The sequence below is a fragment of the Nuphar pumila genome, chromosome 1 (genome assembly GCF_984573655.1).
Source record: "Nuphar pumila chromosome 1, dmNupPumi1.hap1.1, whole genome shotgun sequence".
NCBI classification, from domain to species: Eukaryota; Viridiplantae; Streptophyta; class Magnoliopsida; order Nymphaeales; family Nymphaeaceae; genus Nuphar; species Nuphar pumila.
In genome coordinates, this window is record NC_143249.1 from 143,904,990 (window position 1) to 143,927,857 (window position 22,868).

Sequence of the window (22,868 nt, forward strand, 5' to 3'; positions counted from 1 at the left end):
GGTTTGGTATGGGGTTTTGGATCGGGACTCGGTTATGGGTTTGAGGCTGGTGAGGGTATCGGGATTGGGTGGTGTAATATTGGGACGAATCACCCAATTGGATTTGGATCGGTTCTAACCCTAAACTACGCGTCGGACCCAGATATGGATAGGTCAGATCGGGGATCGAGTTGTGGGGAATAAAGGTTTGGTTTGAACTCGATCCACGATCCAGATGAGGATGGGTCTGGTCCTGACCCGGCTCAAATCCAAACTGGAGCTCCATCCGGGCCTGATATGGGTTTGGGTCGGTAAAGGGTCCATTTTGAGGTTCAAAATTAATGGGTTGGGTCAGGTTCGGGGCGACCCGCGAACCAAACCCAACTGAGTAAGTCGGGTTAGAGGTTTCGACACTCGGACCCGCTCCCGAGGACCCAAAGGGTGGTCCCCGAAACCCGGGTCCGGTATTCGCGAACTCATGTATGGACCCTCTCGGGTCCGGACCCGGCCAGTGATTTGCTGCCCTTTTGCTTCCACGCCCAGAGTCATCAAGAAAAATCACCTTCTCGGGTCGAGCCGACACACCTAGATCGGCATTCAGGCCCAGCGTGATGCTGGGACCCTGCGAACACAGCACACCCAGTGGGACCGTTCCAGCAGCTCGCAGCCACGAGCCTGGACCATCGGCAGGACCCAGCATAAAGCTGGGGTCCTGCAGAGCAGGTCCGGCCTACGATGCAGTTGCAGGGGCCTGCTGCAGTGAAAGGGGTACGCCCAAGGGAGGCGGCATACCTGCGTGGATCCTCTGGTTTGTCTGGAGTGGAGGAGACAGATCGAAATAGGGAGGGAGAGCCGAAGTTGGACCTTTGTCTTGGACAGGCTGAATGTGCATCGGCTGATGACCCGGATCTGCCCCCTGCGATTGGGTTGACGCTGCACGCCCCTCTCCCGGTGTTTCGAGGGCGACCAATCGATCCTTAATCTCGTCCAATTGTTTTGATATGCCAACTATTTCTTTGTTCATCCTCGACATATTTCCCTCCATCCTGGTCATCATTTCCATCATACGCAGCATTAGACCCTCGTTGTCGACATCCTCCTGCTCGTTTCCGTTCGCCGGATCGCTCCTCGCCTCTTGAACCATATCGCAGACGACGGAGGAGATGCTGGTGCTCTGATACCACTTTGATGCAGTGAAGGCGTTGGGTTTCTTGAGTGCTTGGAGTCGGTTCTGAGATCTACAATCTCAGCGTGCGATGAACAGAAAATGAACAGAGAACAGGCCACCAAACTCGGTGGTGTAAACTGATTGCTTTATTTCTCTTTTATTTCAATAGGAATCAATCTAACACAGGACTCGACTTAATGAAATGTAAAACAATCAATTAATCCTTAACCTAGTTTAGATTAAGAATAGCTTAGCCGAATTATATATATATATATATATATATATATATATATATATATTATTGTTTTCCTTTAAGTCAATTAATTAATTAGTACCATATTTTTTTACCGTGATTAGTTGTAGAATAAGATCAATTTTTGTTTCAGCAACTTAGTTTTGTTTAGTTCCATGTTAGTTTTAATGTAATCTTGTAAATAGATTTAGTTAAGAGCTAATCTTTCTTTTCTTTTAATTCATTGATTTAATTAATTAGATGAATAGTTTAATTTAGTTTTTCTTATTCTTGTTCCAGATTTGTTAATTAGTATGATTCTGAAAATCCGTACAGCATATAGTTTTCATTAATTTAGTTTAGTTTGTTATTAGCTTTTAATTAATTTATTAGTTTATTACAATTTAGTTTCTTGATTGTTAGTTAGGTAGTTTTACTATTTTGTCTTTTAGTACAGGTTGTTAGAGGTTAGTTCATAGTTAGTTTATGTTAATTAGTTCATGCTTTTGTGATTTTTTTTCATATTTACCTTTGATTTTCTCATAGATTTCTTTGTTTGCTTTGTGTTTTGTTTTTGTTTTTGTATTTTGCAGGAAAGTGTTGGAACTTGCGGTGAGCTCCTTTTTTTACCCCGAAGTGCCCTCTGAGGTCCCCTCAAAAGTGCCCTCAGGGCAAAACTCTCCCTCTGATTTATCAAACCAAACATAAAGGAAAGGATAAAGGGAAGCAAATCAATTCAAAGGGACAAGAAGACTCGAAGCAATGAAGATTTTTTCTCTTGTTTTTAGATTAGGATTTCCTTTATTTTAATTCATTTCAGTTTGTAATAAGGTCATTTAATTATTTGTTTAAGCACTCTGCAGGGGCAGTACTCTCTTGTTTATTTAGTTAATTAATCTTTCTTTTTCAAGGCAATAAAGAGTAGTCTAGATTATGTGTTGAATACAAAATATTTTTCGTTCCCTGAGATCGACCCAGACTCCACCACTCGTGCGAGCCAGTTTTTATTAATTTTGGTGTCTGGCTTTCACTTGATTTTCTTTAAAAATATTGTTTTAAAAAGTGTTTTCCAAAACTCACACCAGTAACTACGTAACATCAAAATTATTTTTAATTCATGTTTTTGAAAATTGCCTCATATTTTGTTTGATAAGAATCTACAAGATGGTGAACAAAAATATGCACACACACAAAATTATTTACCATTATAACTGCCTTCATAAGGCAATTTAGCAGTCATTCTGCAGGCAAGAACCAAAGATAAGATACATGTAACCTATGTCACATGGGTGCGGGTGCGAGTGCGGGAATGCGGCACTTTAAAAAAACATGGGTGCGGAGGTGCGGCAAAAAAAAAAATTGAACCTGGGTCGGATTCGGATCCAAACCCGTGCTTATTTAAAACACGCAGGGTAGGGTTTCTCATTCGAGAAACCCTTCCCCACACGGAAGCAGATCAGGTCATGCTGAACATGAGCGTTTTTGCTTGCATTTTGGATGAATGCCATGTGGTTTGTTGACTTTTTAGCTTTTTAAAATGCAAATAGGATGCTCATGTTCAGCATGACCTGATCTGCTTCCCCCTCCCCACGCTGCACGCTGCTCACTCTCTCCCCCTCCCCACGCTGCTCACTTCTTCTTCTTCTTCTTCTTCTTCTTCTTCTTCTTCTTCTTCTTCCAAGCCTCCCTCGATGTCGTGATTTTCATTTTTTTTTTTACATAGGGTCGGGTTTGTTAAAATGCAATATAAAATGTAATTTATCATTTTTATTTTTTATTTTAATTTGGTGTACCATAAATGTTATCTAGTTCGTATCGAACTAGATAATAACTAGTTTGGTTAAGTTCCACTTGGAACTTAACCAAAAAGTTAGTCGTTGGAACTAGTCCAACGGCTAGATTTCTAGCCGTAGTAACGACTAGAAGGGAGAGCTCCTTATGAGCTCTCCCAATGGCTCTTGTATAAATAGGGGTGCAGCCCCTCTTGTAAAAATACTTCTTGTAATGCTTTTCAAGCAACTTTTTACATAAATAAAAATTATTTATTTATGTGTTGTTCCTATTTTACCCTTTTTTAAGAGCTTTTGCTTAAAGTGTCTTTTAGACACTTCTTTTAAGTGTTCCAAGGGCGTTCGTGGAAGACCACCATTTCGTTACATGGTATCAGAGTGACGGGAATACTAGATCTTGGAGAAAAGCTGTCTCGGTTTCTGTGTCATTTGCAAAAGTATTTTCCCACTTGAAGAGAAGTGTTTTATCACTTCATTGGAAGAGCTCCTACATCTTGTATCTCTTTCTTTTTCATTCTTGTATTGTTCTTCTCTTCTATCCTTATTCTTTTTCTTCCCTTGTAATCGATGGATGACAATGATAAAGTCACCATCATTCCCATGAAATTAAGTGATACGAACTATGTAACATGGGCTTCAATCATGAAGCACCATATATAGGGAAAAGGTCTTTGGGGGATTATGGATGATTTCGATTCGGAACCTAAACTATCTTTTACCAAAAAAGAGGGAGATAAAGAGGTTCCTCTATTGGAAGAGGAGAAAATCAAGGCCCTAGCCTCTTATGAGAAAAAATGGAAAGAATGGAGAATGGCTCATGCAAAAATAATGTCATGGCTTATCAATAGCGTTGACATTAAAAAGCGCTCAAGTCTTGCCAAGTTTGATCATGTCGATAAGGCATGAGAATACCTTAAAAATATGTATTCCCTTAAAGATATTGCACATGTGTGCAACCTCCAAGAAAGAGTTCGAATAATGACCCAAGGAGATAAAACGATTCGTGAATACTACAATGAATTGTCGAAACTTTGGGAGGAACTTTCTCTCTTAGAACCAAAGTGGCATTGTGCCGAAGACATCGAGCTTCACCAAAAGCAACTTGATGCTGAACACTTTTACCAGTTTATAACTGGATTAAGGCCGAAATTTGAAACCACCAAATCGGCCCTTCTTCACCGGAGAAAAATTCCTTCCATTGTTGAAACTATTGAAGAATTAACAATGGAGGAAATCGTCTCCGGAAAGGTTCCTCTAAAGTTGATGATGATTCCGTCCTAGCTGTATCTAGGCCTAGGAATCATACTCGCACCTACAGGCCACCTCATTTTAGGAGGCAAAATGGCGAGTTTGATAAAAGAAAAGTGATTTGTCATCACTGTCATGAACCGGGGCACTATAGGCCTCAATGTCCAAAATTAAAGAAAATAGATGAAAAGAAGGTTGCATCAGTTGAAGAATCAAAAGACCAAGATGCACCTGTTTCTATGGCTCAACTTATGAAAATTCTTCAGCCTCTTCTTCAGCTGAAGCCTCAACTGGAGCGGCAGTTGCATCTATTTCTGGTTTAGGTAATTTTCCTTGGCCTTTAGATTCTGGTGCCTCATTTCATATGACTCCACATTATAAATGTGTATCCGAATGTTTTAAAAATAACTCAAATATTTCAAAAGTCTTTACAACAGATAAAACATCTCTTGAAATAAAGGGAATTGGGTGTTTTGAAAAAACCAAAACTTTTTGTATTCCAGAAGTTAGATATATCCCAAAACTTAATTTAAATCTCTTATCTGTTTCTCAAATTTCTGATTATGGATGTAATATATCATTTTCTTCTGATGGTTGCTGGATACAGGATCGTCGGTCAGGAAAGTTGATTGGCGAAGGCCATAGAGAAGGAGGACTATATTACATGGACTTTTTGGAACTACCCAAGAATGTTTTTTGCTTAAATGTTAAGAAATTGAAAACAGACTTATGGCACAAAAGACTTGGCCATCCTCATATGTCTAAAATCCAATATTTTCCAAGTTTGGGAAAGTTTTGTAAATCTGAAAATTTTGCTTGTAAAGACTGCATTCTTGGAAAAATGAAAAGATTACCTTTCTCTAGTAGAACTTTTGTCTCTTCAAAACCTCTTGAGTTAATACATTCGGATGTTTGGGGACCCGCACCAGTGATTTCTAAAGGTGGTTTCACATATTATGTCATTTTTATAGATGATTTTACTAGACATACTTGGATTTATTTTCTTAAACATAAATCTGAAGTTTTTACTCACTTTCAAATATTTCATAAAATGGTCACAAACAAATTTCAAAGTAATGTCTCCATTTTTCGCACTGATTCAGGGGGAGAATTTATGTCTGGAGAGTTTAAAAACTATCTTAATTCATATAGTATTATTCATCAATGATCTTGCCCAAATACCCTGCAACAGAATGGTCTTGCAGAACGCAAACATCGTCACATTATGGAGACCACTCGGACTTTGTTAATAGCAAGTCAAGTGCCAAAAGGGTTTTGGGCTGAAGCAGCTTTAACTACTACTTATCTCATAAATCGAATGCCATCTTCTTCTTTAGAAAACATATCTCCGATTGAAAAACTTTATAACTTAGCTTCAGACTACTCCAGGCTAAGAGTATTTGGTTGCAAATGTTTTGTATTTACAGACAAAAACGATAAATTCTCTCCTCGTGTTATTCCATGTGCCTTTTTAGGATATGCCGAAAACCAAAAAGGGTTCAGATGTTACAATGTTCAAAATAATAAGTTATATGTGTCAAGGAATGTTACCTTCCTTGAAAAAGAAATTTTTTTTAAAGTGAAAAACCCAAGGATATTACTAAATATGCCTTTTTAATTGACTTAACTTCCAAATCCGATGAAGAGGATTTTGAATGTAATTTTGACAATGATCAAAGCCCTACTAGTTATGAACATGATATTGAAGATCAAACTAGTAGGGATGTTAGTCTTCAGTATTCAAGACGAAGAATTGGAGAGAACGCCCCTCATATGCGTTAGAAAGATTTTTTGAAGCTCCTCCTTGTATGACTTCTAGAATATTTAGACCCCTCGGGAAGTTTGCGTCTTATGAATCCTTTTCACCCTCATATAGGCAGTTCTTGTTTTAATTCAATCCTATGTTGAACTTTCCTCATATCTTGAAGCCAAAAATCATGCAGAATGGATTGAAGCTATGAAATTAGAGCTAGATGCTTTAGAAAAGGCCAATACTTGGTCCATCCAAGATCTACCTCTTGGAAAGAAACCTATAGGTTGTCGATGGGTCTATAAAGTCAAAACCAAAGTGATGGGACCCTAGAAAGATATAAGGCACGACTTGTAGCCAAAGGCTATACTCAAGAGTATGGCATTGATTACGAAGAAACCTTTGCTCCTGTGGCTCGAATGACCATAGTTCGAACTTTAATTGCCTTAGCCTCTATTAAGAAATGACCTATATTTCAAATGGACGTTAAAAATGCCTTCTTAAATGGGAGTCTTGTTGAAGAAGTGTACATGGAAGCTCCTCCTGGTATTAGTCTTCCTAAAGGTAAAATTCGTCGTCTTGAGAAAGCGTTTTATGGTCTTAAACAGGCACCAAAAGCCTGGTATGATAGGTTTAGTCATGTGATACTGGTTTTCGTTCTTGTTTGACTAACACTGCCTTGTTTATTAAGCAATCTGATACAGGTATCATCATTCTTCTTCTTTATGTGGATGATATGATCATCACTCGAGGTGACAAACAGGGAGTTGCTAATATCAAAACTCTTCTTAAAACTCATTTTGAGATGTCTAACCTAGGACTATTACGATATTTCCTAGGAATAGAAGTTGCTTATTCCCCTAAAGGGTATTTGATATCTCAATCTAAATTTGCTTCTGACATTGTTTGCAGGTCTGACATCTCGGATGAAAAGAAAGTAGATACTCCAGAAGTAGTTAATGTTAAGATGAAAATTGATGATGGAGAACGACTTGAAGATCCTACTCCATTTAGACAACTTGTTGGAGCTCTTTCCTAACTTTCTATCACTCGGTCAGACATTGCACATGTTGTCCACACAGCTAGTCAATTTCAACATGCTCACACATTTGTTCACATGGGAGCAGTCTTACGCATTATTAGATATTTAAAGAGTTCTCTTTCACGAGGACTCTTTTTGTCTGCATTATATTCTTTAGATTTAATTGCTTATACTGATGCTGACTGAGGAGGTGATCCTAATAATAGGCACTCAACCATTGGTTTTTGTGTGTTCTTAGGTAAATCTCTCATATCGTGGAGGTGCAAGAAGCAGCAGAAGGTCTCTCTTTCCTCCACTGAAGCCGAATATAGAGTCATGGAAACCACCACAATGGAAGTTGTTTGGCTCCAAAGATTGTTAGCTGACATAGGAGCTGAAGCAACACAGGCCTCGCACATGTGCTGTGACAATAAGAGTGCAATCTACATCGCAAGCAACCGGACCTTTCATGAACGCACCAAACACATAGAGATGGATTGTCACTATGTCCGAGAGGAGTACCTACACAACACCACTAATCTGTCATATGTTACATCCGAGTATCAACTAGCAAATTTCTTCACCAAACCTCTTGCAGCTCCCAGATTCCACTTCCTCTTAGACAAACTTTTGCTCATTATACCGTAGGTTTGAGGGGGAGTGTTAAAATGTAATATAAAATGTAATTTATCATTTTTATTTTTTATTTTTTATTTTTATCTTTAATTTGGTGTACCATAAATATTATCTAGTTCGTATTGAACTAGATAATAACTAGTTTGGTTAAGTTCCACTTGGAACTTAACCAAAAAGTTAGTCGTTGGAACTAGTCCAACGGCTAGATTTCTAGCCGTTGGACAACTAGAAGGGAGAGCTCCTTATGAGCTCTCCCAATAGCTCTTGTATAAATAGGGGTGCAGCCCCTCTTGTAAAAATACTTCTTGTAATGCTTTTCAAGCATCTTTTTACATAAATAAAAATTATTTATTTACGTGTGTGTTGTTCCTATTTTACCCTTTTTAAGGGCTTTTGCTTAAAGTGTCTTTTAGACACATATTTTGAGTGCTCCAAGGGCATTCATAGAAGACCACCATTTCGTTATAGGGTTGATCGCACCAGGTGCCGCACCCACATCGTGTCGACGCGGATGCCGCACCTGGTTAGCCGAATCCCTGTGACATAGCCTGTAGCCAATGGTAATGTGTAACTGCTGCAAGGTATACACCTGAACACAGTTTTTATTGTTCACTTATTACAAAGAAATGAGTTGAATGATTTATATTCTCTATCCTTCTAATTTGATGAAAAGGCTTAGACAAAAAAAAAATCTTTTTCAACAAAGCCAATGATACAAGCTACAAAGAAGTCCTATTAAGTATCAAAAGAAAATATCCTTCCAAAATAACTAAAAGATAAATTAGCATAAATGAATTTTAAACTGAAGATCAGCAGGACTTCACCTTAGAAAGCAAATGACAGATGGAAGATCCCATGGTCTGCATCATATCAACAGCTGAACCAATAGCTTCCTTCACATTTTGGATATCCGCCTATGAAGAACCAAAGCAGTAGAAACAACTCAGAAAAAAGTCCTGCTACTAGGTGGTCTAACAAAGTAATAATGGATCTGCTGGAGAATGAGAGCACGGAGATATAAAAAAGAACAAACCCTTGCACCACCAATGATTGGGATGAGGAGAGTGCTAGCCTTCAATGATTCAATAGCACCAGATAAAGAGCAAGAGTGGTCTCTATCCAGCATAGCCCATTCTTCAAGGAAGGACATCTGCATCAATCAAAGAATTCATTCAACTTCTAAACAACCATTTTCAAGCAAAACCTGTGTGTTACCTATCATCTGGACAAGCTTTTAATTTTACACTAAGCAGCTCACCCATTTCCAATGTCATTAATAGGTCAGAGGTTAGCAGATAACTATGCCAACAGAGGTGTCATAAAAATGGGAATATAGTGGATTGTTACATAAAGTCCACAATCTAGGAGGATGGTTATAAATTTTAAGGCGAAATAAGACTGGATACACAGTGCCCCCCCCCCGTCTCTACCATCTCAAAAAAAAAACTGCAAATACGAGTGCTGAAGTCATATCTGATGGTCGAGATGTATGTGTCCAATTGCTCACGACAGTGGACTGAGCCTTTGACTCCTACAGACCTTTGGCACCCAATAGCCAAAAAATACAGGGTCTCGCTAACTAGTTTAAGACCAAATGTTACTGAATGGAAGACCTGATGTAAAGCCCGTTAAAAAAAAAAATTGGACACATGTCGAACACATGCTAGGCACGTGTCACGGTCTGCCCGTTGTGTCGGATCCGAGCTGGACCCGGACCCGAGCCCGACCCGGCTTCTTGAACGATCGAGAAGCCTGTGTCTTTTAAAGGACACAGGCGCCTCGGGCGAGGGGCAAAAGCCCTCACCCCTTCTCTCTCCACTTCGTCTCTCCCATCTCCATCCCGTGGCGGCAGGACGCAGGCGACGAAAGCCACCGGCTGCCTCCGAGTTCCGTTGATGCCCTGTCCTCGGCTCCCCTTCTCTCTCGTTGGTGGCCTCAGCAAACAACCCAACGATCGTTGTCGCCGACAACCTCGTTTCCCTGGCGGCCACTTGCGACATCGCCGACGACCTCCCGTCCGATCGTCGGCTGGTCCAGAGCCCCGACGCCATCCTGTGGCGGCAGGACGCAGGCGACGAAAGCCACCGGCTGCCTCCGAGTTCCGGTGATGCCCTGTCCTCGGCTCCCCTTCTCTCTCGTTGGTGGCCTCAGCAGACAACCCAACGATCGTTGTCGCCGACAACCTCGTTTCCCTGGCGGCCACCTGCGACATCGCCGACGACCTCCCGTCCGATCGTCGGCTGGTCCAGAGCCCCGACGCCGGAGTCGCCGACCTCTCCTTTGTCAGCTTCCTTGCAGACACTGGCAACCCTCGGTAGGGCTCCCCCGTCGGCAGCACTGTTCCCCTTTTTCCCGTTGAGTTTTCCTGGCGATCATCGTTGCCATCGACTGCGACCTCCGGTGACGATGTTGTCGGCATCCTCTCCCCCGGTCTCCTTTTTCTGCTTCCGCCAGCGACCGACAACCACCTCTGTTTGGCAACGCCTCTGCCAGACCGCTTCTTTGATCATCACGCCGGTGAGCTACCCCCTATCCCTGTCTCCTCTCGCGTCGGTAGCCTCGGTCGACACCCTCTGTCCCCGACCATCGCCACCCTTGTCGAGGCAGCTCGGCCGACATCCGTTGTTGCTCTCCTTATGTTCGGTCGATGTTGCCACTGCAGCGCTCCTCCCTTTCTACGAGGATTTTGGCACTCAACATTGGCGACCGCGAGGCCCCTCGACTCCCCTGTTGTCGCGTTCTCCCGAGGTAAACCCTCCACTCTTCTTCTTCTTCTTCTTCTTCTTCTTCTTCTTCTTCTTCTTCTTCTTCTCCTTTTGTGAGGGGTTGACCGACAGGGGGGTTGAGCCCCTGTCGTTGCCTCTTGTTGGCAGGGGGCTTTGTTCCCCGTGTCCTTGCTGGGTCGACAGGGGGGTTCCGCTTCCCCCTGCCCTTGTTGTGCCGGCAGGGGGCTCCATCCCCCTGCCATTCGCTTTGTCGGCAGAGGGCTCCGTTCCCCCTGTCCTGGCTGGGTCAACAGGGGGGTTTTGCTTCCCCCTGCCCTTCTTGTTGTGCCGGCAGGGGGGCTCCGTCCCCCAACCATTCACTTTGTTGGTAGGGGGCTCTGCTTCCCCCTGTCCTTCTTGTTGTGCCGGCAGGGGGCGCCGTCCCCCAACCATTCACTTTGTCGGTAGGAGGCTTTGTTCCCCCTGTCCTTGATGGGTCGGCAGGGGGGTTCCGCTTCCCCCTGCCCTTCTTGTTGTGCCGGCAGGGGGCTCTATCCCCCTGCCATTCGCTTTGTCGGCAGGGGGCTTCGTTCCCCCTGTCCTTGCTGGGTCGGCAGGGGGGCTCTGCTTCCCCCTGCCCTTCTTGTTGTACCGGCAGGGGGCTTCGTTCCCCCTATCCTTGTTGGGTCGGCAGGGGGCTCTAATTCCCCCTGCCCTTCTTGCTGTGTCGGCAGGGGGCTTCGTCCCCCTGCCATTTTCCTTGTCGACAAGGGGGCTCCGCTCCCCTTATCCCTTTTGTGTTTCCCGGCAGGGGGCTTCGTCCCCCTGCTCTCCTGTGTTTTTGTCGGCAAGGGGCTTTGCCCCCCTGCCTTGATCCTGTTGCCGGCAGGGGCAGAGCCCTTGCCTGTCGCATTTCCAGCGGGGGTTGCGCCCCCTGTCCTGATTCCTGGTGAGGCAGGTTCGGCAGGGAGCCTCTGCTCCCTCCCCTGCCTTTTCTGTCCCTGCCTCTGTGACTTTTTGCCCGGCAGGGGTGAGGCCCTTGCCTCCTGCATCCTCGCAGGCAGGGTGCAATGTCTCTGCCCCTGCCTCTGCATTTCTGGCAGTCTGGAAGCAGGACTCCCTGTCCCGCTTGTGTGGTTGGGGGCTAAGCCCTTAGCCCTCTCTACTCTTCGGGCATGCAGGGAGCAAGGCTCCCTGCCTCTGCCACTGTTTACTGTCGGTGGTCAGCAAGGCTCTGTCAGGGGGGCATTGCTGCTCTAGCAGGTAGGGAACCCAGAACTCCATGCCTTGCTGCCTTTGTTGTTTTTCTGCAGGGAGCTCAGCTCCCTGCCTACCCTTGTGGTCCGATACTACTGTAGGTCTTATCGGACCCACTTCTTGTTTGTATTATGGCATATTACTAATGTTCTAAGCATCGCAGGTTGAACGGTGGATCCAGCTCGCCTTAGTGGCTCGAGCTCGTGCTTACTTACATCGCAGGCGTACGAGGACCCGCAACCCCTCAAGGTAGGGGATTCTTGCATAAAAGGACAATGAACGGATAAATGCTAAATAAGGAAAGATAACTAAAAATGAAGGATGATGATATATGTATACGTATAAAATATATACGTATGTCTTTTAATTCAAGGACGCGGTTTCGCGATCCTTGTCCTCTTTACTTTCTTGCACTTTCCTTTTTTGTTGTCGCCGCGCTATATGTGCCCAGGCTTTTAATTCATGCCGTTACAGTTCATGTCATTTTAACTCAAGGACGCAGTTTCGCGATCCTTGTCCTCTTTACCTTTTCGTACATTACTTTCATGCTGCCCCGCGCTTCGCGCCATGGCATTTACTTGTATATGTATGCCTTTTTACTCCAGGATGCAATCTTGGTCCTCCTTTACGTTCTCGCACTTTACTTTCTGCATTTACTTGTTGTCCCGCGCTTTATACGCCATGGCCTTACTACTTACTTTTGCTCTTCGTACCTTACTTTCCTGTTGCTGTCGTGTTTGCTCTTGCACTTACTTTTTGTATGTGTTGTTCATCCTTACTTTGTTGTCGCACTTCGTGCATATGCTTTGCTCGTGCATGTATTCTTATCTTTGTCGTACGCTCCTTTACTTGCTTACGCTTATCAATCTATCAAGGTAAAACTCCATGCCTCGCGAGTCATCTTTTGCACTTGCGTAATCAGAATAGGATCTCATACCCCGTGAGTTGCTTACGTAGTTGTCTGCTTGTGTGTTTCGATGGTTGAGATATGATTCCATACCTCGTGTGTGGCTTGTGCGTTTTACGCTTGAGGTGCAGCTTTGCACGTCGAGTCTTGCTCCTCGATTTGCCACGACACATTAATGTGCACAAGTTTTGCCCTTGTCAGCTTGCACTCCCTGAGTGTAGCTTCGAGTGTATAGTGTATACCGTTTCGCTTATTTGTTTTAAAAGTTACGACACACACTTATACACTTCGGTTCTCCAAAAATGATGGTCTTAGGTGCAAACCTATTTTCAAAGATGTATAGCTTTGTAAAGCAGATTTTCGAAAGCGAGATAGCGGCTGGATCTCCCCAATCGATGTATTTGGGAAAGGTGTGTTACAACTTCAGTTCGCCTATCTGATACGACTCAGATAACTTTGTTTAGGAGCCTGTGCACGAGTGGGGTGAGAGTCCTATCGAGGTACTTGCGTCATCGCTAGATCAGCGTTACATCACCTTTGATGTGAGACCTAGTTTCTAGGCTTTCTGGTTGAACCAAAATAGTTGGCGCACTTCCTTCTTTCGCGAGATTATTGTTGATGGATTTCTTATGAGGAATCCATGCTCCTCCTCTTGTAGTTGTACCCTTAGTCACGTACAATATGTTTAAACTACGAAGAGTAGGACAAGAGGTTTATAGTAACATCGAAACGTGTATTAACACTTTAAGCTAAATCTTGTTATGTTGATATTCGCCTAATAGGCAGAATGCTTGCAATTGTCTAAAGGACCCGAGCACGATAAGTTGGAACTTGAATGAGTTCACTGTCGACTTCTGTAAAGAAAATGTGTTGGGGGATTTCCGTCGAGAGATCCTTACCCCTCTCATCGTGGTTGTACTTTTGAACAGGTACGTTGCGTACTGCGGTGAGTAGGATGGGAGGTGTGTGGTTGCCTCGAACGCGCAATGGCGTGTGTAATTCACATAATGATAATTATGCGCCTTCACAGGCAAGATGCTCGATTGAGTCGAAAGACCAGAGCATGTAGAATGAGACGGCGGTTAAGAAACCCTCTGTCGTGCTCGTTCGGGATGGTTCATCAAGAGAGAGGATTGATGGTATAAAACTCTGATGGACAGGCCATTAATGGATATTATGGGCAAAGGTCTGGCTTCCCCAGTCATCGGAGGTTAGGGGAAATGGGGCTATCATAATTATCCTAGATGGTAGTCATCTGGCACTTCTGCAGAAGTTGGATGCATCCTTAGGCCCTGTTTGCCTTTGGGGACTTACTCTCTTGGCTACTGGTTGTCCTCTTATGAGCGGACTCAGTCAGTCATTCGGGGTATAATAAAATACATAGCATAATGGACCCCCGAATCAATTTCGGTTGTTTCTACGTTTTTACCTTGTCGTACCCACAATGGCTTGTTCATAATGAGAACAAGATATAACCTACGCACATGATTATGAGATATACGTGTTATGACGTGGATTGATTGATTGCTTACTCGGTAGTTCAGTATGTTACTCGTTGAAGCTATGCACGCCTGTCGAAGCGTTACTCTAGTTGGTTAAACTGCTTACGCAGTTCCTTGCTTAGTAATAACTAGCTTCTCGTACTAGTTAAATGCTTATTCATTGGCGTGCGTATCTTATGATTGATGTGATTGCATACAGGTCGTAATCTACGAACTGGTGGCAAGTAGGACTGATGTAGTTGATTGTCTTATAAGCTGCTTACATATTATGATATAACTGCTACCGTATGATTGCTTATCCTGTGTAGCTTGTGAATTGCTTGTAATGCAATAGCTTATGCCTTACGATTAATGTAGTTATTTGCCGAATGGTAATTGTATGTATTGCGAGCATTGTTATGAATGTTTGTCTTATTCAGTTGGATTGTTGCTTGTTTAGCACTATGGCCCTTACTGCTCTTGTATTTAGTTGTTTGCTTTACTAGAGTTTTGCTTACTTCACAGTACGTTTGGTTAGTTCTGCTAGTCTTGCTTTTACCATGCTTGATCTAGCGGATATCTTGCTTATTGCAGCATTTGTACCTTTTTGTCTTTTGCACTCCTACTAGTCTGTTGTGAGATCGACTCATTTCATGGACAGGTTGAGACAGCTTGCGATGGCACAATGACGTGATGCGTTCAAGGCGAGATGCTTTCCCTGACGTTGCGCTCCTGAGGACACTTTTGGTAAATATGGTATAAAGTTTCTTTGAAAGCATCTCTTCTGATTAAAACTCTGGATTACTAAAACTATATTACCAAAACTTTGTTCTTCTTTTCATTTCAATGAAATATATACTCGAGTTGCAAATCGGTTTGTAAAGGGAAGTTTGCGTTGTAATGCGCTCAAAGTCCAGGGACTTGCTATTTCAAACATGATTTTTCGCTGAACTTCTATTTCAAACTCTGATAAATGATTGATTTCAAAGCTTAACTTTTTTTATAAAAGGTTTCAAGTCCACAATTTTGGGGGCGTTACACCTGAGTCTAGTTCTTCTATACAAAACGTCAAATCAAAAAATGAAAGCAAGGAAAGCAAATAGCCCTTTCGACCAACTTCCCCTTTTGCCCTACATTGTAATTTCTAGGCTTCATTGATATCCTTTTTTACTCTATTTCTCTTCTCTTGTGATTTCCCTTTAACCCGCACATGAGAAATTTCCCGCAGCACACCATACCTCTTAAATCTAACTTGTCCCACTGTTTTCCAGATTCCACTAAGAAAACAAGAAGAATTCCTGTTCTTATCCCCTAGTTTTTTGAGAAAGCCTATTCATACCTCTTATATATCCTTTTTGTTTTTCAAATAATACAACATCCACTACCAGGAACTTCCATCAATTACATGTGCAAGCCATATTCTTGTCTAAAAACTATTAAAAACATGTATATTTAAGTATTTCAAATCATCAGGAACTAAAATGTAGCTGAAAGTTTTTTCTAATTATGCAAATCTTTTCTCCAAAAGATAAATTAATAAATGGTTTGTCGCTTTTTAAATATTTGAGAGTTAATTCAATTTTCAAGAATTAAAATAACTGTAATAACTTGCATGATGAGAGGGAAATTGATGGGTCTGGGAATTATCAACAGCAAAATCAAGAATGATTCATGCATTTTCACCAAAGAATCAGGAAGCCACATTTCTAAAGGATCCTCACTGTTTTATTAGAGCAGGCAGCAACATGTAGTTGCCCAGCACAACAGGCAGTCCATACTTGTCTCAATCAACTAGATGGACCAGGATACGATATGGTCAATCCCTGAGCTCTATTAGCACATTGACAAACAAGACCTTTATAGAATTTTCCACGTGATGCCTGCAACAATCACAAACTTAATGTTTTCGAGAAGCTTTCTATAAGGCAGTCATTGAAATTATTTACTTGGTCATGGTAGACAACCTAATTATGAGAAACTGGAGATCTTTAATGATGCTAGCAACAAAAGAAGGTAAAACCTAAATGGTAAAATGTCTTGGTTATGAGATAAGCTGAAAGGTGTATAGGTACTCTTCCCAAGACAATGACTTAACTACCTTGAGAGTTCAGAGATATTCCCTTGATGAAAATAGACCACACAAAGACAGTCCAATGGTTGGTCAAAATTGTTTCTCATTAATCTTCATATGGTACCAAGTGCTTCTGAAATAGTGATATGTTGGTACCAGCGCCAATGCCTGTGGAGATTATCTAATCGAGGAAAGAGTTGATTGTCAAATAAAGCATGATTCACTTGGTTCACAACCCTAACTTATGTCTGATCAAGCATCCTCTCAACCAGTTGATAATCAAGAAGATGATTACAGCAGACAAAATGGTGTATAAAATGAAAGGTCCCATACAGGGAATTAAAATAGGATTAGTGGCAAACTATGTCACATGGGTGCGGGCGCGGGCGCAGGTGCGGGCGCGGGTGCGGGCGCGGGTGCGGGTGCGGGGATTCGGCACTTCCAAAAAACCCGGGTGCGGGGGTGCGGCAGGGGCAAAAATGTAATAAGTAATATATATATATATATATATATATATATATATATATATATAAAGGGGGTTGGGGAATAGGCGGGGTTTTTTTTTAAACTTTGCAGCTGTCAGCTGCTGTCAGCAGCTGACAGGCAGCTGCTGTCAGCAGCTGACAGACAGCTGCTGCAGCTGTCAGCAGCTGACAGACAGCTGCTGTCAGCAGCTGTGCTGACAGCACAGCTGACAGCTGCTGTCAGCAGCTGTGCGTGAAAAACTTACTTTATGCTTGACAGACTAGCATAAAGTTTTTTTAAAAAAATTTCGAGGCCCATTTGGGCAAATTTTTTTTTTTTAAAAATGGACATTAATGATCCTGGGTGCGGTCAACGCACCCAGGATCGAGTTGACCGCACCCGGTGCGGCACCCGCACCCGCGTCGAGTCGCGTCGACGCGGGTGCGGCACCCTCCTAGCCGAATCCCTGTGACATAGGTGGCAAAGGGGTAAAGTAAAACATGGATTTGTCTGCAATTAAACATGCTGCTTGCTACTGGAAGAGGGAAGTCATGAAGATAAATTTATCTTTTGATGTAGTTTGCAAATGAAAAAACCTGCAAAACGGTTTTAAAGATTCAATTCCTTCGAAATGAGCACACATGAGAGAAGCAATATATGTTTTACCAAGGAAGCTCCAAAATCTGGTCTAACTCCAAAAATTATTCAAACCATCCATAGAAAGGACTCAAGTTTGCTCCTAGGCCTCTTTGTAATTTACGTAGGACAATTAAATTACAGATTCCCATGGAGCCTAATCCATCACTGACACAAAGTGATGGAAAGAGGCATTATTTTCTTTCCAAGGAACTTAATGCCATCATTCAATAAAATTAAAAGCATTCTCTTTAAACATTTTTGAAAAAAGAACATTAAAGAGTCGCCATCCGGACAACCCGACATAATATCTAGCCCGCCGAAAACCCGACCTCACTATTATAGGGTTTAGGTTGGGCCTGAGTCTTATCGGACTCGGGCATTGGATTATGTCAGATAACTGCCCCATCAAAGCCCAGATCAGGCTGGTCAGGAGGATCCGATCCAAAATAAGATCGATGTTCCGTTATTGCACACACACACACACACACACACACACACACACACACACACAGATGCTCATCTTTTTATAGAAGTGGGATGAGCCTCTCTTGTTTGCACCCATCGATATGAGATTAATAAGTTTCTGAAGTGTTCCCTCTTTTTACACAAAAGAAAAGAAAAAAATTAATGGCAACAATATTTATGAGGGAGAGAGAGTATTAATGGTAATCTACTGATAAACTGTCACATAGGTGCAGTTGCGGGTACGGGTCCGGATGCGGCACTTTAAAAAAACTTGGGTGCGGGGGTGTGGGGAGGATATATATAATTTTTAACAGTTTTAAGTTAACACTGCATGTATTTGTGTGCATTTATGTATTTATATATATATATATAATATAGATAAAAATGGACTTGATTAGGGTTAACTGAATCTACTTTTGGATAGAAATGGACCTCGGTGTGGTAGACTTCACCTAACACAAAGGAAGTTGTGTCCAAGTGTCGCACCGGCCGGGGTGCAGGTGCGACGCGGGTGCGGTGCCATGTTAGAAGAGTCTGTCTGACATAGTTCATAAACAGAATCCTTATATTTATCATTCAACCCATGCATTAAAAAGAAACCATAAGGTAGAATAGTCCCACATCAAAGAACGGAGGAAGGTGAGAAGCACTCAATGTGCTATAAAAGGATGATGAAGCTCTCACCATTCCATACCTTAAGAGCCCCCATCTGCGAGTCGGGTTTCAGGTCTGATATGGTCTAACTCGCTAAGTATCCTGTGAGAGGAATGTGGTTTAAAAACTTGCCTTTTCCAATCTATATATAGATTTGGGTATAAGGGCCTTACTTGGGCCCACCCTAATGCCCAAGCCCGACCAAATAGCCAACTTTATTTGGGATGAATCATTTCAGGTCATCCCTAGCTCGACTCAGATTGGGCCAGGTACCCAGCCCATTGCCCTTAAAACCGCGAATTTTCGATATTTTACGAGAAATAATGATGAATTTAAGGCTAAAACATTAGTAGAAATTAAGATGAAAATTAAATTATAATTCGAGCATTAATCAAGATTCAGAATAAATTTCAACTTGAGAATTTATTCTGAATCAGGGTTTTGATTTTAATCGAATTTAATCTAGATTTAGGTTGAACTTAAATAGGATTTAATTTGAATTTCGATATTAGTCCGAATTCGAATTGAGTATGTATTTGAATTTGGAGTCTCATTGAATTTCGATTTCAATTTCTGGAGTTTTATTGAATTTTGATTTCGATTTGGAAAATTGAATTCAGATCAGATTTGGATTTGAATTCAGATTTAATTAAGAGGTCTCGAAGTTTATAATTAGATTTGAGTTAGATTCGAATATAAATTTAAGATTTAGTTGAATGTCCATTCAAGTTTGAATTATATAATAATTTTGATTTTTGTTGAAATTGAATTTGGAATCTTAAATTGAATTTAAAGGTAGTACATGCAAATTCTTCAAGGTATTTTAATGAATAAAATAATATTAATGATGAATTTTAGAAGAAAGAAGTGTAAAAATATAAATTTGCCTAAGATGAATTTTAAGAAACATCTTATGAAAAATTAAAGTTGATTTGAGTAGATTTTAGTGAAATCCGCATTCAAAATCGAATTTATAAAAAAAAAAATAGAATTTAATAAAATAATTGAATAATTTCATCGAAATAAAGTCGAATATGATTTCAGACGAAATTAAGATAATTTAATATGTATGTAATGTAATTTCAATAAATTTGAATTTAGTTTCATGAGTTTGAAATTCAATTTACAAAATATAGAATATATCCAAAATGCCAATGGGTCCTGTCGACCCTAGTGAAAATTCTTTTTGAAATACATTTATGAGAAAATAATTTTTTTAGAAAAACTATAATTAAGTTAGACGAATTTTGGTTTAGAGAAACTTACACACATTTGAAAATAATTTGAGTTGCATTTAGAGTCATTCCATTTAAACTTAAATTATAGTTTTGAAAGAATTGAAATCCAAAATAATAAATAAAGTTAATTAGTAAAATAATTAAAATAGAATGAAAAAAGTAGGTTAACTAAATTAAATAAAATGGTAGAGGTACATAGGTGGGTCGTCCCATCCTATGTGGCACCTCTTTGTCTACCTAAGTAAAAAAAAAGTTAATTTAAAGCTTTAAATTGAAAACTTTTAAAAGTTACAAAAAAACATATATGTTAAGTAGCAAGTCAAAACTTGCTATATTTATAGATATTAAAGGAAAGACCTCCCAAGGTGGGGAGGACGTCCCATCCTAGATATTTCTAAGATGGGTTGAATGTGAAAAAGAAAGGGAAAAAAATAAGGAAAGTGCAAAAGGAAAGAAAGAGAAAACAAAAGAAATAACTTAAGTCAAACTTGCTTGCCAAAGTTTGACAATATTACAATATGGAAAGGTTGAAAACCCCAAGGGGAGTGTCAACCAGCCTATATGGCTTAAGTATATTGTTTATTGTATATAGTACATATACTATACATCATATATGTATTGCATAATGTAAAGTATAGTATAAAAAAAAGTTAAGAAATAAAATAGAATAGGAAATTTAGAAAAAAAATTAGAAAGAAAGTTTAGAGGGACTTAGATCAAGGGTTGAGAATTGCCCCAGCCCCCTTGATCTAGTCCCTATACTCTATAAAAAGGGAGGGGGGCTCATGCCCCTTTATTTGCCCTTTTTGAAAGTCGCTTTGCTTTCTCTCTCTTAAATCCTCTTTTTCTTCTCATTTCCTCTTTTGCAAACCAAGAGGTGAACCTACATACATGAGTGGAGCAAGTGGAGCATCTCGATGCAGCCACCATATGAAGCGGACGGCCGGTTCACTCGTAGAGTTTGTTTTCGCAACCGAAAGAGGTGTTTTCAAACGAAAGGTAGGGGGTTATATTCTCTACACGTAAATTGAAACTCGTAGGCACGAGTTCTTCCAATTTTTCATAAGGACACACCCTATATCATGTCTCCCACACGTGGGTTTGGCATAGGGTTGTTGAAATACAAGATAGAGAGGGTTTTCGAAAGAAAACCCCCTCTAAAAACCAATTTCTCCAAAAATCGGGTTTGAGGACTTGCTTCAAATTTTTGACAAAAAGTAAAAAAGAGGATTTACATACGAATTCCTAGTGGACTTAATAAAAAGGGGTTGATGTCGATTTCTCCTGGATAAAATGGATTCACCCCCAAAAGTAGTTGAACTGTTGAATAATGATTAGCATGATTTTCTTTATTTTTGTCATAGAAAAATACGTGTTTTTATAAGATTTATTGCAAAATTTACCGAAATTATTTCTGAAAAAATAGGCTTCGAGGAGGCGGGTCTGTTTTTCGACCTATAGATCATGCATACATTTTAGCGTTTAATTCATATTAAATTATGCATGATCCAGTAGGAAATCGCATTAAAACCCCGAGTTTATTGTTAGTTTCGAGAAAACGTGCGAAAAAAGATAAAATGTGGAAAATACATGAATAGCGAGTTTATTTTGCAATTTAGTTTGAAGTTTGTCACTTGAAATTAATTTAGTAGATTAAGTTAGAAAAATAAAGAGGCAAAAGTTTTTAGAAATAGTTATAGCTTTAGTTTTGTTAAATAGAGTAGGATTTAGTACATTAGAGAAAATAGTTCTCTTGAGGAGCCTCGCTTGGAATTTCTGGAAATAATTAGGGTTTTTTGAAAAACTACTAAATTACCCTAAAAGAGGCTTTAAATGCTCACGTAGAGGGCAAGGAGGAGGGTCTTTTCCCCATGCAGCCAACGCCCCTTCTTTTCCTTTCTTCCTTCTCTTCTTCCCTTCTTCTTTACCTTCTCTTTCTCTCTTCTTCACCTTCTCTTTTTCTTCCTCTATGGTGAAGAAGCTCGGTCCGACGACGGCGCAAGGAGGAGGCCATTCTCTCCTCAACCCAATCCAAGATGTGTGGTAAGTTCCTTCTTCTTTCTTCTCTTCTTCTTCCCTCTTCTCTAATTTTTCTATTCTTCTTTCGCCCTTTTTATTTCACGTAGTGTAGTAATCCTTTAATTCTGCATTTAGATCGTTCTTTTAGCATTGCATCCATCGCATGTTGCATTGCATCTGTTCATTTCAATTTTTATTGCATCGTTTTTCACGGCATCATCTTCATTATAGGCATTCTCCATTGCACGGCATCCTGCATTTTGCATTCCATTACATCTGAAGCTGCATTGCATCTTATTTGCATAAGCATCAGCATTTTTTTGTTCAATTATGCATCGCATATAATCTACACATCTTGCATCTGTTGTGAAAGAGGAAATCTGGATCTGCCGGAATACCTCTGCACCTGTCGGATTCCCTGTCGTAATTCAAATCAGCGTCTGCTGATCTGAATTCACGATCTCAATCCAACAAATATGTCGGTCGTCCTTTTCATCTACCGGAATACCCCATCGCATCTGTCGGAGTTCCCTGTTCTGCCGGAATCCCTTTTGTTTTTGTCGTGAACTCCCTTGTATCAACAGAAAGTCCTCTACAGTGGCTGGAACTCTCTTGCATCTGCCGTAAAGGCAGATCTCATCCACCATGAAGCAGGCCTACCAGAATCCCCTTGTTGCAGTCATAAACTGCTCTGCAGCAGATCGACCGAAAGTCCTCTACAGTGGTCGGAACTCCCTTGCATGTGGCGTGAAGGCAGATCAAATTCACCGTGAAGGAATCCTCTGCCTCTACCGGGAATTCATCTTCTAGCGGGCAGCTCATCGTGAAACCCTCTCCTGGTCGGAATTTCATCTGTGAAAATCCATCTTCACGGCACAATCCTTGTTCACGATGCTTCAGTGTTGTTCACGGCATTCTCTGTTTTTTTTTTGTCGTGAACTCACGTTATTCTCTGTGTTAAATTCACCTCTTCACGGCACTTCACTATTCGCACCTAATTGATTTTCACGGCTGAATTTGATTTTCGTGCGAATTTGATTTTCGCACCTAAACTTCACTTCTTCACGACACTTCTTTTACTGATCATGGCATTCCATTTCACGGCATATTCATTTCATCCTTTTTACGATATTTCATTTTAGG

At 41.0% G+C, this 22,868-nt stretch overlaps 1 protein-coding gene across 1 annotated transcript in view; it reads right to left on the reverse strand.

Annotated features, from left to right (window-relative positions):
- Window positions 1-22,868, reverse strand: part of LOC149849194 (QWRF motif-containing protein 2-like) — an 81,044-nt gene that overhangs the window by 18,850 nt on the left and 39,326 nt on the right. Inside the window, exons 3-4 of the mRNA XM_090007572.1 lie at window positions 8,858-8,974; window positions 8,649-8,738 (exon numbers count right to left, since the gene is read on the reverse strand). Coding sequence (XP_089863698.1) covers window positions 8,649-8,738; window positions 8,858-8,974 — 207 coding nt within the window. The remainder of the gene's footprint in view (window positions 1-8,648; window positions 8,739-8,857; window positions 8,975-22,868) is intronic.